Here is a 14,196-nt window from a genome sequence, read left to right on the forward strand (position 1 = left end):
ACCTAAATAATAAATGTTTACAATTAACAGCATTCGTTGTAAGCAATATATTTCGATCACCTTTACAACGCAACACAGTTTACACAAAAGTAACCAAGCAACGAAAATTGCGCTCATTGATGTAATGTTTATAGAGCATTAAAATGTTCACAGAGCACAGAAGTCGTTTATGTTGTTAACAAGTGTGGTCACTTTGGCATGGATTCCATTCATTCTACTTTTGTTTCTTCCAGCCTTTTCCAGTTTGTTACCAGTTGGTCTTATTTCAGCAATAGACCTACATACAAACAACATTTAGATTAAAGTATTATGGAAATAAAAATGCATATCATACCATTGCAAAAACTCCAATGTAACAGCGCACATGGAAGGATATTGAATGTTGAAAATGTAAAATGAAGCAAACAGGATGGCAAGTGCATCAGCGGCCATTCCAACATCTTTGATGATAATTTGCTTGTCTACTGCAATGTCATAGCCATTGCCAGTGTATATGGTTGAACCTAAAAAAATCAAATTTGAGACTGGAGTTATGCAATTGAATAACAATCCATGAACTGTGGACAGTAAAACTACATAGGTAGGAAGTCAAAAAACCAAACAAAGTTAGAGTAGTCTAAGTCATTGCAAGGAATTTGCTGCATGAAATCAATTTGCACTAGCTATGACTGACAGTAGAACAAATACAAATTTACCTTTACTGATGATACATAGTGTAACAAGGAGACTGGAAACTCCCTCCTAAAACAAAATTTTGATGTTAATGGTACTGAATAATGATATTTCTTGTCAACATTTTACCAATGATGTTTATTTAAGATCAGGGCCTTATTTTAAACCTATTCAGTTTATAGGGTTCTTCATTTTGATCCAAATGGTTTTCTAATTACCTTTAAAACAAGTGCGTTGATGTGCTCTCCAAAGTAATGTGTAAGTAATGTAAGCATTCCAATAACTTTAGGTTGAGAATCTTTGGTAACAGATTTGGCGGCATTTATTTCTTTGATTACAGTTTTGATACCCTTGTTCTTAATTTGAAGAGACTGCATATACATTTGGAAGTTTGACATAGTTTTGCACAAATTATCTGTAAAGTTTTTTAAGCTCTTTCCGACAAGTTGTTCAAAGTGCACTGACAGACCAATTTTTGTGAATAGAATGGGCCATCCCTTTAGCAAAGCTGATACTTGAAACTTTTGAGAGTTAATTTGGGATCTAACTCCAGTAAAGCTTCTTTGAAGAAGAGAAATGGCTTCTTCATCGACACTTCCAAGTGTTTGAAACTTTGCTACAAGCGTAACTCGTAAACTTTCCAATTCATCTTGTGACAAGTTGCATCCTTGTTTTTTTCTCGAGGTGCTTGGTTCGCTTTCAGAAGCAGAGGATTCTGCCAACCTCTTTTGGCCATGACGTCGACTATTGGACAAACTATTTTCAAGTTGGAGGATGAAAGAACCACACCCATCTCCCAAAAACTCTTGATTAAATCCATAATCAGCCAATGACTTTGGATACTTTAAGACTAAGTTATTTGCGATAATTCGCAAAATCTTTCTTCCGGGGTATTTAAACTTCATCAAAATGTCATCTGACATAATCCTTACTAAAAGCCTACGTTCTGAGGGTGATAATCTCTTTTTTTCTTGCAAACATGTGACAATAGAGATGGGAAGTTTTTCTTCGTTTATTTTGTAATCGATTGCAGCATTGAACTGTGGAACAGGTGAATCATCTTTTCTGGAGGAGACTTGTATTGCTTGGACATCAGAGTTCTGATCTGAGAAAATATCTTGAATTTTATTGTTGTTGAACTTTAGATGAATACAGGACAATAACTTTCTTCGCTGAATTGGTAAAAGAAAAGGTGCAAGATCTTCATCAGATATATACATCATATCTTTCACTGAGAAGGTACCCATTTCAACCATGAAGTCAACTAAATTTTGCTTAGTTTGTTCAGACATTTGTACTTTACTTTCATCAAGGACATCTAAAATGTTCTGCTCAATTGGTATTGTGTCACTATCACTCTCTTCCATTGTCAGTTGTACACTATACAGATAATTTCCCAAATGTTACAACCTATAAAAGACCTGCAATACGGGAAAAAAAACTTGTAACACCACCGAAGTAAGCAAATGATAACAAACAGCATACCTAACACTTTTGTCTTACAATATAATCTATGTACATCTAAACTACACTGTGGAAAAGTACATGCTTTGTGGATAAAAACTTTTGGCCACCAATTACATATGCTTGCAAGGGATAATAGTCAAACAAATCTTCACATTTTATTAACCTAAAATGTTTGGTACTTTCTAACAAGCTATGCATGCCAGTACTACAAAGTAACATTTGTACAACTGCCCTTGTGCTTTCTTTTTACATGACTTTGAAAAGAATTAAAGTTGGTGTATACTGCTGGACATTTGCCAAGAAAGCAGTGAAACTGAGCGTTTCGCACGTATCTGTGGCTTCTCATATGATTAAAATATTCTTCACCAGTTATAGAGGAGTGTTTATAAATGCTGCAAGTTGGCAACATCGTAATGTTTAGAAAAAGTCTACACCTACACACTGTAGTTACACCTGTTATAAATCAACATTGTAACCCATATAATTACAGTAACATCAGGAGGTAACTTTTAGCAAATACGTCAAAAAATACTTTCCTACCTTTCGCAACCAACCTACGCACAAAAAGGCCTCAAAACGGCATCCGACATTGCATCATCCAAATTCTCAAAGGTCCCGGATGTGACCATGCTTTTTACGCATGAATAAACTCGAAATTAAATAATCTAAACCAAAATGATAATGCTCTATACGTAATATTTTGTCGAACTAAAGAATGGTTTTGCAAACGTTTAACAAAGGTTTTTGTTTTAGCGCAAAACCGAGATTTTGTATTTAAAAATCACATATCATTTATGTAAAATAACCTTAAATCAAGTTACATACGCCAACTTTTTTGCGTGATTTAACATAAAATTACGTAACAAAAGAATACCTACAAAAAACGGCAAAAATGTATGTAAATGCACGAAATTTTTTTACAGTGTGATGCTATTCAAGCCATCTCGAGATATCTCTCAGTTTGCTCTACCACTTGATCAAAAATCGCATGCGTATCGTCCGAAAAAATAGAACATGTTCTATTTGTTCGGATGGCCTTGCGTTAACGTCCGTTTTCGGACAAAACGCATGGTTCGGATTCTGTGTTTACACGTCGACGGAAGGCGACGGACCGAGATTTACGCGCGTATACGCATGACGGACGAAAACGGACCGAAACGGATCCTGTGTCCAGCCACCTTTACACCTGTCCAGAAGGTAATTTCAAAAAATGTCTGGGTCATGTTTGTGAGAAAAATGGTTGTTAGTTTTGCTTTTAAAATATATTTATATTGTAAATACAGATGTTTGTTAATAATTTACATGATTTGTACCATGTTCTTTTGTGTTGATTCATGCCTTTTTAGTGACTATAGCGAACAATCACTTGCTAGATCTGATTCTTGAGGCGAACAATCACTTGCTAGATCTGATTCTTCTTTAGTGACTATAGCGAACAATCACTTGCTAGATCTGATTCTTCTTGAGTGTGTAGGGGCTGGTCCTGATGACGTCGTACTTATTACTACAGAAGTATCTTTCGCTGTAGATGTTTATACTTTAAGTCCCTGGCTATCTGATATACTGCTTGTCTGGGCTTAGTCCGATTATGAGGACGGCGTTAGACCTTAGAGTTAGTTTATTGCGTTAAAAGAGCTATACGTTCTGTATTAAGTGAGAGATGTTAGCGTCTCTCGTAGAGAGAGAGCTTGTCTCTCTGATAGAGAGAAAGCTTGTCTCTCTGATAGAGAGAAAGCTTGTCTCTGGTATCGTTACAACACACATGAACGTATATAATGAGAAAGGTGACGATGACGTAACTGTACAGATGGTAAAAGGTGTTAAATAGCGACAAATGACAATCGAGGTCGAGCACTGATAAGGTGACGATGACGAAATACAACGTTCATGCAATCACAGTAACTCGCATGATATTTGCGCTTATTTGTTCTGTAATACACGATACACCACAAGTGTATTATTGCAGGAGTTGAGCTATGTTATGTTAATACAGTGAGTATCGTTCCAAACATACATCTATGACCCAAAGTCAACAAATGGTGACAATATATGGTATGCTGCTATGAAGAATTAAATGCTCGAGGTGTTGATTGGTTTACTTACTGATACATTTGTACAGATCCTAATTCCACACCTTTCAGTTGTTGTAGAGATGTATAGGTTGTATTGAACAAGGAAAATTGTTAATTTTAAAGAGGAATAGGCAAAACCAAAAAAGAGGAGTTGATTGCACATGTCCCGTTTGGCTTCAACTTATGATGCTATAGTTGGACTTTCTGAGCAACGCATGTGAGAAAGTGTTAAAATTGGAATGCATCATTTCAAAGAAAAATTTTCTTTTTATTCTACTGCCAAAAGGTCTACTTGTAACAACTATAAAAGCATCATACTTTTTATTGCTTACATATTTGGTGACTTTACATCAATTTTCAAACAGTATTTCAATATTGTTTTGTTTAATGCATTGCCAATAGTTGTAAAATTCTATTTTTCCATTTTCAACAATAAAGTGTTTGTTTATTCCAAGTTAATATATATCATGCAATCCGTTGACATACTGGGTGTGTTTAGAAATACAATGAATCAAAAGACTTGTGAAATCATTTTTTACCATTTTAGAATCTTTTGGTTCACATAGGATAGCAGCCTCTGATGATTTATTACTTTGGAAGATGGCTATTTATTCAGTTAATTTAGCTGTCAATGATATAAATCTGATCTAATCAGAAAAAGAAATTCTGAATTCTTTCTTTAGATGTGCTAAATAAGATACACATATCTTGGTACTATTTATTTAGTCAAACCATGTGACGGTGAAGATCAGTTGATATATCTTTGAAATTAAACTGAAACATTATATTCATAGTTACTTTTTAAGTCACAGAAATCAATACATTAAAAACAGGTAAAATACTTGAAACTCACATTCAGTGTCATTCTGTAATGTTGTCAATTTTGAAAAAATTACTGTCGAAAGTTACATCTTTAATTTGCTAGCTGTTTGTATAAGCAACAATGAATATGGATGCAAGCAATGGAATCATTTGCAACTGATGTTACTTCGTTGTACCATAGTATACTAACATGGTAGTCCAGCTATTGTTACCGTCACGCTTGATTAACTCTGTACGCTTGTCGGTTGCTTGCATTGAGTTGGGTGCTTTAGGAGCAGGAAAATGACAAAACTGAGCGTGCGTGGTCGGTTTTATGCATCTACCATGTGTAATATTGCTACGTTTGGTTGGAATTGTGCTGATGGGGAGAATTTACTGGTTTTTTTTTGCCTTTTAGTCCTTTAAACGCGTTGAAGTGATTTGAGCGTGGTTTTACCTAACATATTCAAGGGTGCATAAAGCTTGTTACTGATTAATCTAAAGTCTGGTGAAAATTGAACTTTGCCAAACTGACTGCATTTTTAATGAACTGGTATTTAACGACTTTGACCCCGACCAGGAACTCGATTCGGACGGACGAAAAGTCAAGCTTAAACGAAGACCATATTTTTTTTCCCAAGTAGCTCATTTCAAACTGTCAACAAGCGGCAGATTTTTCATAAAAGAACTGATTAGATGAGAAACGAAGCAAAAGAGTGCTGTGAAGCAAAAAGTTTATTTGAAAAAAATTCAAGGTACGAAAACAATTGCTAGACATCATAAACAAGTGTTAAACTGGTGCAGATAAAACAGTTAAATGGTGTGATTGGTAACATAGAGTTTAGAGTATTTGGAAGGTGATGTTTTGTTCATGGCAAAAAACAATTTTACAAAAGTAAGCAAAATTGTTCGCAAGTTGCCCACCATGCAATCACAGCAGGGCAAGCTGATTTCTTCAATGGAGCAAAACCCTGGAGATCTCACTTATCCTTCATCAGAGTTGCTGCAACTTTTACAAAGTGTGTACCTGAAATGCTTGAGAAATGGTTTTGTGGCCAACCAACAAGCTAGACTTTTTTGTGTATTGCAAAAGTTTTTCCATGATCTTCATTATGAAAGTTTCCAAAATAGGACATGTGATATTCTGGAAGTTGATATGGATAAAGAGAGAGTACCCAATAGGTTTGTATCGGACTTTGGACTTTTTAATTCAAAACATTTTAATTCGTGTAATTGTCGTGTCATATCATCACGGTCAACCCCGTTCATAACTCGCCTTTTTCTACACAAAAGCTTGACCGGCTGTTAACTGTTGAAACCTGTTTTACTTATTAATGCATCGGTCAATTACTGCTTAAGGCTATCGTTTTATCGTCCCCTTACGTGTTAACGTGAAGCAATGTCTTAAACTGCTTCCAGCCATGTTACACTTGACAATTCTATAAGCAATTTAAAGTATAATTACGGTTTAGAACACAGTTAATCTTCTCGGGCGTACGTTTTACGACTATGCCGGTGATAACGAGATATGACCTGAACGCTATAAATATAGACGTATTTTAGACTTAAAATCAGTTATCTAAAGTTACCTAGAGTTATCATAAGAGTGACCAGAGTGACTAAAGTACGCATTGGAATTGATATCTCACAGTTGATTCTTGGCGCGGTGACTTTTGTGTTGCGTGTTTAGCCGCAATTGGCGCTCTCGTGGCATGGTTTATTGAAATATAATGTGGGAACGTTAATTTAGTTTTGCGTCTTTTTAGTTTTGTTTCGACAGCAATAGTTTGTTTGTTTATTAGAGTCAGATAACGGAGTGTGTTTAATTGTCTACCCACTGGGTCAGTACAGGTTTTAATATTCGTGGATTTATTTATTTGTGTCTTGTCGTTCACGTTTGCCGAAAAGCTCTTTTCTAAAATGTTCCAAAGGTCTACCAAGGAAACCCAAAAAAGGGGCTCTGAAAAAATATGTCAAAATAAAACTGTCAAAAGTGTCTGTACTTTCTGCACAATGTGCTTCTTTTTTCAAATTACAAAAAATGATGCCTCACCAAAATCTATTCAATACCACAAATGGGTATAAACCACAGAACACAACTGATTTTAATGCCTCATTAAGCAACTGCTGGGGAACCAAAGTGATGGCAATATGATTAATAAGCCAATAGATAGATGATACGTAAGCTGCAAATACTGCTCACTGTTTTGACAAGGTCTCATCAGTGCACCTGATGACAAGACACAGGCCATGTTTGCTAGTGTAGTAACATGCTGAAAAACCTTGCCTCGCCAATTCGGTTCATTGCCTCAATTTTAAAGCAATTTCTACAAAAAAGATGCCTGTCTATAAGTTTTTAAAAATACACTTCAAAGAGTTCATACAATTGAAAGCTAAAAACGTTTTAATAGCTCTACATACATTAAAAAATAAACCCAATAACTAAAAAACTTCAATACAGACACGGATTTGTCGCCAGCGGCTTTTAAAAACTAGCTGTTTACCACGTACCTCGTACAAAACTTCAGGCGACGTGCAGTGTTAGTCATGCGTAACCGAAATGCGCAGGATAATAAAAGAAACAAGAGGAAAAGAGGAGCTGGACTACCATGTTAGTATACTATGGTTGTACTATTTACTGCCATTACCATTATGACATCTCTATTTGGTTGGTATAACACCCAGCCAGTACATCAAATTTCCTTGTTTTGACTTTCCTCCGAAAATGCTGTCTTAAGTGGAAATATAGAAGGACATATAGTTTCTTTGTCAAATCTTGCTTGCTCGATGTTGCGAATGTTTCCGAAACGGTCCCCCAAATTTCTCCAGCGGTTTCCCAAAATTTGGACTTGCAACTACAGTAGAAAAATAATGGTTGTTTCTCGCTATGTCTTGTCGATAATACGAATATAGCCTACGATCAATAGTTCACGTCCGGAAAAAAAGAATAAGTGGAGGTACAGCTAACAGCTGAATCAAAGAGTTATTCACAAAAGAAGTGCACCTTCGATACTCGTCAATGTTTATTTTTGATTTATGGCGCATAATGATCAGTTTTTACGTGTGGAAACATAACAAGCGGAAGCCAAGAAGCACACTTTGTTTAATTGTGCAGCAAACTTGTTTGGCGGCCGTGTTGGGCAGGCTGTTTGGTCGCTGTCACAATCATTTAAGCTGTGCCTTGTCGAATAATTCATTTTATGTTGCGTTGATTGTATGTAGTTTAAATGCCTAGGTTTGAACCGCATCTTTAGAGATTAAAGTTTGTCCTAAAGTAACCTTTGAAATCAGAAATAACGTAATAATTGCTTTTTTTGCGAAACCTAGATTCGAGTTAATTCTATTCCTTCTGGACTCTTCTCTGACTTAAACTGAATATTATGAAGCTTATGATGTCATAAACGTATTTACTCAACCTGACGTTTAGTTTTAACAATTGTTTGTGACGTAACTTAACCGAAGCTTCTCGTAGGTGGGAGAATATTTTTGGCATTATATAAGGCGGCATATTTTGAGTGTAAAAGAGAGGAAGGACAGAAATTAAGAAATACGTTGAAGTGCTGACAGTTGCTATCAAGTTTTAATGCGTTATTTGCAAGTGCTATTGTAGATTACATCGCCCTTTTTGCCAGTTCTCTGAAGATTTTGATCAGCGATCTCAGAAGTAGAACTATTCAGTCGTTAATTGATCAGCGATCTCTTTCCTGGTAAAAGAAAAGGAAGACGTGACAGTCGCTATCTTGAGCATTTTTGAGATAGAAAGATTGTTTTTGCAATGCAATAAAATTTAGAATAGGCTATTTCTTAAATACTCTTTCTATTTCAGGGGTGCAAAAATTTTTTCGGAATCTGGTAGCGCGCAAAAAAATTTAGTAGCGCATACGTTTTTGTGTATGTGTCTTTTTCCACCTAATGTACAACCATTTCGCCACTAATAGCCGTATCGCAGGTTCCTATTTTACAAACGGCCACCAAATGACTCAAATTTTTTATAATTTAGTGATTTAAAGAATTTTGATTTATTTCACAATATCCCATTTGCTTGGACCTGAAAATTTATGCCTAATCCATAGATTGAACTGAACAGCTTAATGATTTGTTTCAATTGTTAATGACGCCACTATCTAAATTGTTAAGTTGTTTGTTGCCTGACATTTGACATTGTTTGCACACAATAGCGTACCAAAAAATCTGTCACGTATTGCTACCGAGATCACCCTAGTAGCCCCGAATAATCTATTTATACCAGTTTTATAGCCTAAAATTAAGTTTAAATCAACGCGTTACAGCCAACACATATACTTCCACATACAGTTTCGTGGCCGCACTAATTCGTCTCCCGAGTACGCATACGGCGGCAGGTTGTGGAGCATTGTGCTTCGGTAACATCACTGCATAGCCTATTGGCATAGGTTTTGGAATTGGGGCTTGCCGTATATCCAGTTTTTAACCCGACGCCTGACGAATCGTTGTTAAAATTGCTGATTCGGCAAATCGGTCTTTCGGCTCGTCTTACATGTTCTCAGATACAAACAGCAAACGTCCAAACTTGACGCAGAGATTGCGTTACAATGGCAACTGAGTCAAAAGTCCGTGTGAAGTGACTGTTTGCAAACTTAGTTGCACAAATACCAGACTAAAGCACGTTTTACTCGTGTATAAATGTATCGGTATTTGTTCCGATGCCACATAAGTATCGAATGAGTAGCGATGCTACACATAGCATCAGGTAATACTGTATTATCGGGCTAACCCTAAATACAACAACATGTATTGATTTGTGTTATACGACGCATCATACGAAGATTTGAAATTATGACCTCAGCTTTTTTTGTGGCAAACTTTTTTTGCCAAAATATTGCGTCGCGGCGTGAGTGACGTGTTGTTGAGTGCATGTGCGTTGCAAATTCTTTTTGAGACACGTGTGCGATTGCACCATACCCACGACGATTAGCATCACATTCGCGCCCAATGTGTAAGAATGCTTATTATTAGAGTGAAAAGTAAATGTTCTTTTTAGGTTGTAAAAACGTGTGCGGAAATCACTACTTCAACTGATGACAGTCACGTCATGTCAATTGGTGATGACACTTTTTACACAGTTACCGTAGCATCGCGATAGTGCCTCATAAAATAAGCTACTCAAGTAATTCGGTCGCGGCTTGACTCAAGCGTGTTTTTCGCGAAAACAATATTGGTAGATCGTTGCCTACTCTCTATTTTTCTGCTAATTGTGCCACTTCGTCAGTACTTTACTATTATTCTAAAAATATTTCTGAGAATTAATTAAAAAAATATAGACCACCTTTAATTGTGACTACAAACTGCGGTCGCGCACGCAAGTTTATTGGTCGCGCGGCGCGACCGTGCGACCGCATTTTTGCACCCCTGTTCTATTTTGTAACTTAAAAATTTTAAGTTTTTGTGAGTTATTTCAGGTGAAAATGTCGCAGCGTAAACGCTTATCCTCTGATAAACCTAACAATCGAAGTATAAAGCATGTCTTTTCTAGCAAACCGAAAACACGTACTGCTGCTTTAACCCCCGAAACCGCATCTGCCAACAGCACCACAAGTTCTGATTGTGTTTTACTGAATGACCGCAATTTTGCTGAAAATGTTCAAGAGCAGTCGACTCTTCCTGTTGCATCGTCGACGACTGTTCCAGCTGCACCATCCAACAAGATATTTCAATCGTGGATTAAACTGAAAGGTTTTCATGATGCTCTACGAATGAACGTGTTCACCCTCCATGCTGACGGAGGCATAATATGTTTGCTTTGCTCTAAGCATCCAGTAGCTATCACTGGCCGAGGCAAGTTTGCTGATGTTTACACCAGCGTACCCGCCAGACCTCAGCGCCCCTCTCGTCTGGATATGCATCTGAGCTCGGAGCAACATCAGCAAGCAGTTAAACTGGAACAGAACCAACGTGTCTCGCTATTTCACACAAAGTATCAAGATCGTGTATTACCGTAATTTTCCGTGGATAATGCGCAAAATTTACTTAATTTATTGTCCTAAAATCTGGGGTGCGCATTATGCATGGGTACAACAATTTTTGAAGAAAATCTGCCTCGAAATAAAACTTGAAATCAGACCTTTCTTCTTGTTTGTTGTCAATCGCCCATCACATTCAGCCATCCTGCCCAACACACTTAGTCAGTAAAATTCATAATTGACGACACATTTTTTTTTTTGAAGTAGTCAAGTTGATGTATCAATCAATAAAATTTAAGTCAAAAGCCTACGCTTCACGTAAACACGAAAAAAACGACGACAACACAACTTTTTCCTATCCTTTTCCATTGTAAACGATGCAATCTTACTGGGCGCGTTCAAGCGGAACCGATCTTAAGATAAAAAGGCAGTGTGCAGTCTCTGGTTTCAATTCACACTTTAATTAGCAGTTTCATCAAGATGGTTAAGAGAGCAAGTTATAGTATAGAATTTCAAAAGAAAGTCATTAAAGTGGCAGAAAAATTAAGCAATAGGGCAGCTGCGCGCAAATTTGATGTCAATGAATCAAACATAAGACTCTGGAGCAGTGGTTCTTAACCTTTTTGTAGTCACGGACCCCTTTTCTGAATTTTGTAAGTCTGCGGACCCCCAACGCAATTTACGATAGGTCTTTTTATGTTTCACGCTTCTTGCATTATACCCTGTCATGCTTTTGAAGCATTTAAATCCGCCTTCACAGTCCTTTAAATTCAATGACGTTTCTGTATTGTAGTGGCCAACGCATCTAATTGATAATATTTATGGTGTATATAATTTCACAAATCACGTCCTATGAAGTCTATTGTCCATTTGTGTTATGATGTCACAATAGGGAAGACAATCACAAAAAGTAATTGTTCTTGGCATAATTAAGGTGTAATTAACAGCGTGCACTCATATGCAGGATTGTAAAAACGGTTGAGATACTTAAAAATATTCTTCTGTTGGTTAATGATACTTATAATATTTCCCTCCGTGGACCCCCTGAAACCATCTCATGGACCCCTTTGGGGTCCACGAACCCCAGGTTAAGAACCACTGCTCTGGAGGAAGAAAAAAAATCAAATTGATACAGCGAAGGATTCAGCAAGAGCACCTGGAAGAGGAAAGAAAGCACAGTATCCAGATGTAGAGGAACAATTAGTGGAGTTCATTGGGGAGAAAAGAGCTGGTGGAATAGCCATCAGCACTATTGAGATTAGAATTTTGGCTATGAAATGGATAAAGAGAGACCACCCACATTCAAACTTCAGAGCCTCTCCAAAGTGGTGCTACTTATTCATGAGGCGCAATGACATTTCAATTAGGAGGAGGACTTCAGTGGCGCAAAAATTGCCACAGGACTATGAGGACAAGCTGTCGAAGTTTCAGAAATACGTGATTGGATTAAGAAAGGGTTATGACTACGAGGTAAAGGATATTGCTAATGCTGATCAGACTCCACTCACGTTTGATTTACCGGCAAGTCAGACCATGGCCTTCAAGGGAACAGGCACTGTAACAATTAAATCGTCTGGTAACGAAAAGAACAGGTTCACGGTTATGCTAGGGGCATATGGGGATGGGAAGAAAATGCGGCCCTATATAATATTCAAAAGAAAAACCCTCCCTAAGAACGTAGTGTGGCCTTCTGGTGTGATTGTCAGGTGCCAGAGCAAAGGATGGATGGACGATGCACTGACCAAAGACTGGCTGAAGACTGTCTGGTGCGCAAATCCATCCATCAAAAGAAGAATGCTTGTGTTGGATGTCTTCCGCTGCCACAGGATGCCAGCCATCAAGGACATCTTAAAAGAAAACAGAACGGATTTCGTCATAATTCCCGGTGGTATGACATCGCAGTTGCAGGTAATGGACGTCTCCTGCAACAAACCTTTCAAGACATACATGCGGCGGCGATGGAATGAGTGGATGGCGAGTGGGCAACACCAGTTCACAGCAGGAGGGAATTTAAAGAAGGTGGAGCTCCCGACCATAGCCACTTGGATTAAGGAAGCGTGGGAAGAGCTTGATCCCAACATCATCATCAAGGGATTCAAAAAGTGCTGCCTCACAAACAAAATGGATGGCACCGAAGATGACATTCTGTGGGAGGATCAGGTTGCACCGCGGGAAGTAGAGGAGGAGGAGGAAGATGAGGATTGCATACTGGATGAGGAGATGTACGCTGATGATCAGAATCAGCTGCAAGCTTTGCAAAACCTCTTCAAAGGGTCAGATTCAGACTCTGACGATTCGTTCAATGGATTTTAGAGTATTGATTTATGTATTGTCCTCTTATTGTCATGTTGTGAAAGAATGTGCTAAGTAGTACTCGGGACAGCAATTATTGAGGTGCAAGAAGCTTTAAGAGGATTATCTTCATTAAGTAGGATGGTAGGGTGGCAGGTCAACTTTGATTGTGAAAGGTGGCAGGTAGCTGCAATTGTACATAGTGGCAGGTCGACTCTTTGATGTAATTGATTTGTTAGTGTCAATGTGATATGTTCAAGTTAATGTGATACTGTTGGGTTGAATAAATACTGAAAGTGTGTTTGTACTGTGCTCTGGTCATTTCGCCAAAGAAGGGATAATAGCCCTCTTCTCTTCTTGACTGACAATGAATGCGATAGTTTAATACAATCAGCAAATAACAAAATGCGTATTACAGGTAATATTTTATTTCACAACACTTTGCCTTGTTCCTTTCTTCTCTGCTGTTCGCTACAAACACGCTCCATACGAACACAATGCTCTCGTATCAGACGCTTGCTCGTTTGCTGTCACAATGTACCCTACACAAATCCGAAACACGCTATCGAGTTTGCTAGCGCATGCGCAGTGATACTGACCGGCAGAATAACATCCGGTTGTTCCCAAAGATGATCTTTTTTCTGAAATAATTTTACGTTTACGGACTTAAATGGGTACAGGCTTTTTTCCAGCATCGACATGCCATTTTTAGGGTGCATATTATGCACGGGGGCGCACTATACTTGGAAAATTACGGTAAATAAAACCAAAACAGTGGCTGAGAGAGTACACCTAATTTACTGGGTACTGAAAGAGGAAGTAGCGAATCGAAAAGTTGCTTCCTTGCAAACACTGGTTGACCGCATTGGTCACAATGACCGGCTTCGTGACCTGCGACATACCAGTTCAACAGCAGTGACGGAGTTTATTTTGCTCATTTCCGACCATCTGAC

General features: G+C 37.8%; 1 protein-coding gene across 1 annotated transcript; it reads right to left on the minus strand.

Annotated features, from left to right (window-relative positions):
- Positions 1-2: 2 nt before the first annotated feature.
- Positions 3-4,091, minus strand: LOC145233039 (uncharacterized). The gene is made up of 4 exons (XM_080097699.1): positions 891-4,091; positions 696-741; positions 335-503; positions 3-277 (listed from the first exon to the last, which is right to left on the minus strand). Exons 1-4 carry the CDS (start codon positions 2,037-2,039, stop codon positions 148-150), a joined length of 1,494 nt encoding a protein of 497 aa, XP_079953825.1. The 5' UTR covers positions 2,040-4,091; the 3' UTR covers positions 3-147.
- Positions 4,092-14,196: the final 10,105 nt, after the last annotated feature.

The sequence above is a fragment of the Phallusia mammillata genome, chromosome 6 (genome assembly GCF_965637545.1).
Source record: "Phallusia mammillata chromosome 6, kaPhaMamm4.hap1.1, whole genome shotgun sequence".
Classification (NCBI taxonomy): Eukaryota; Metazoa; Chordata; class Ascidiacea; order Phlebobranchia; family Ascidiidae; genus Phallusia; species Phallusia mammillata.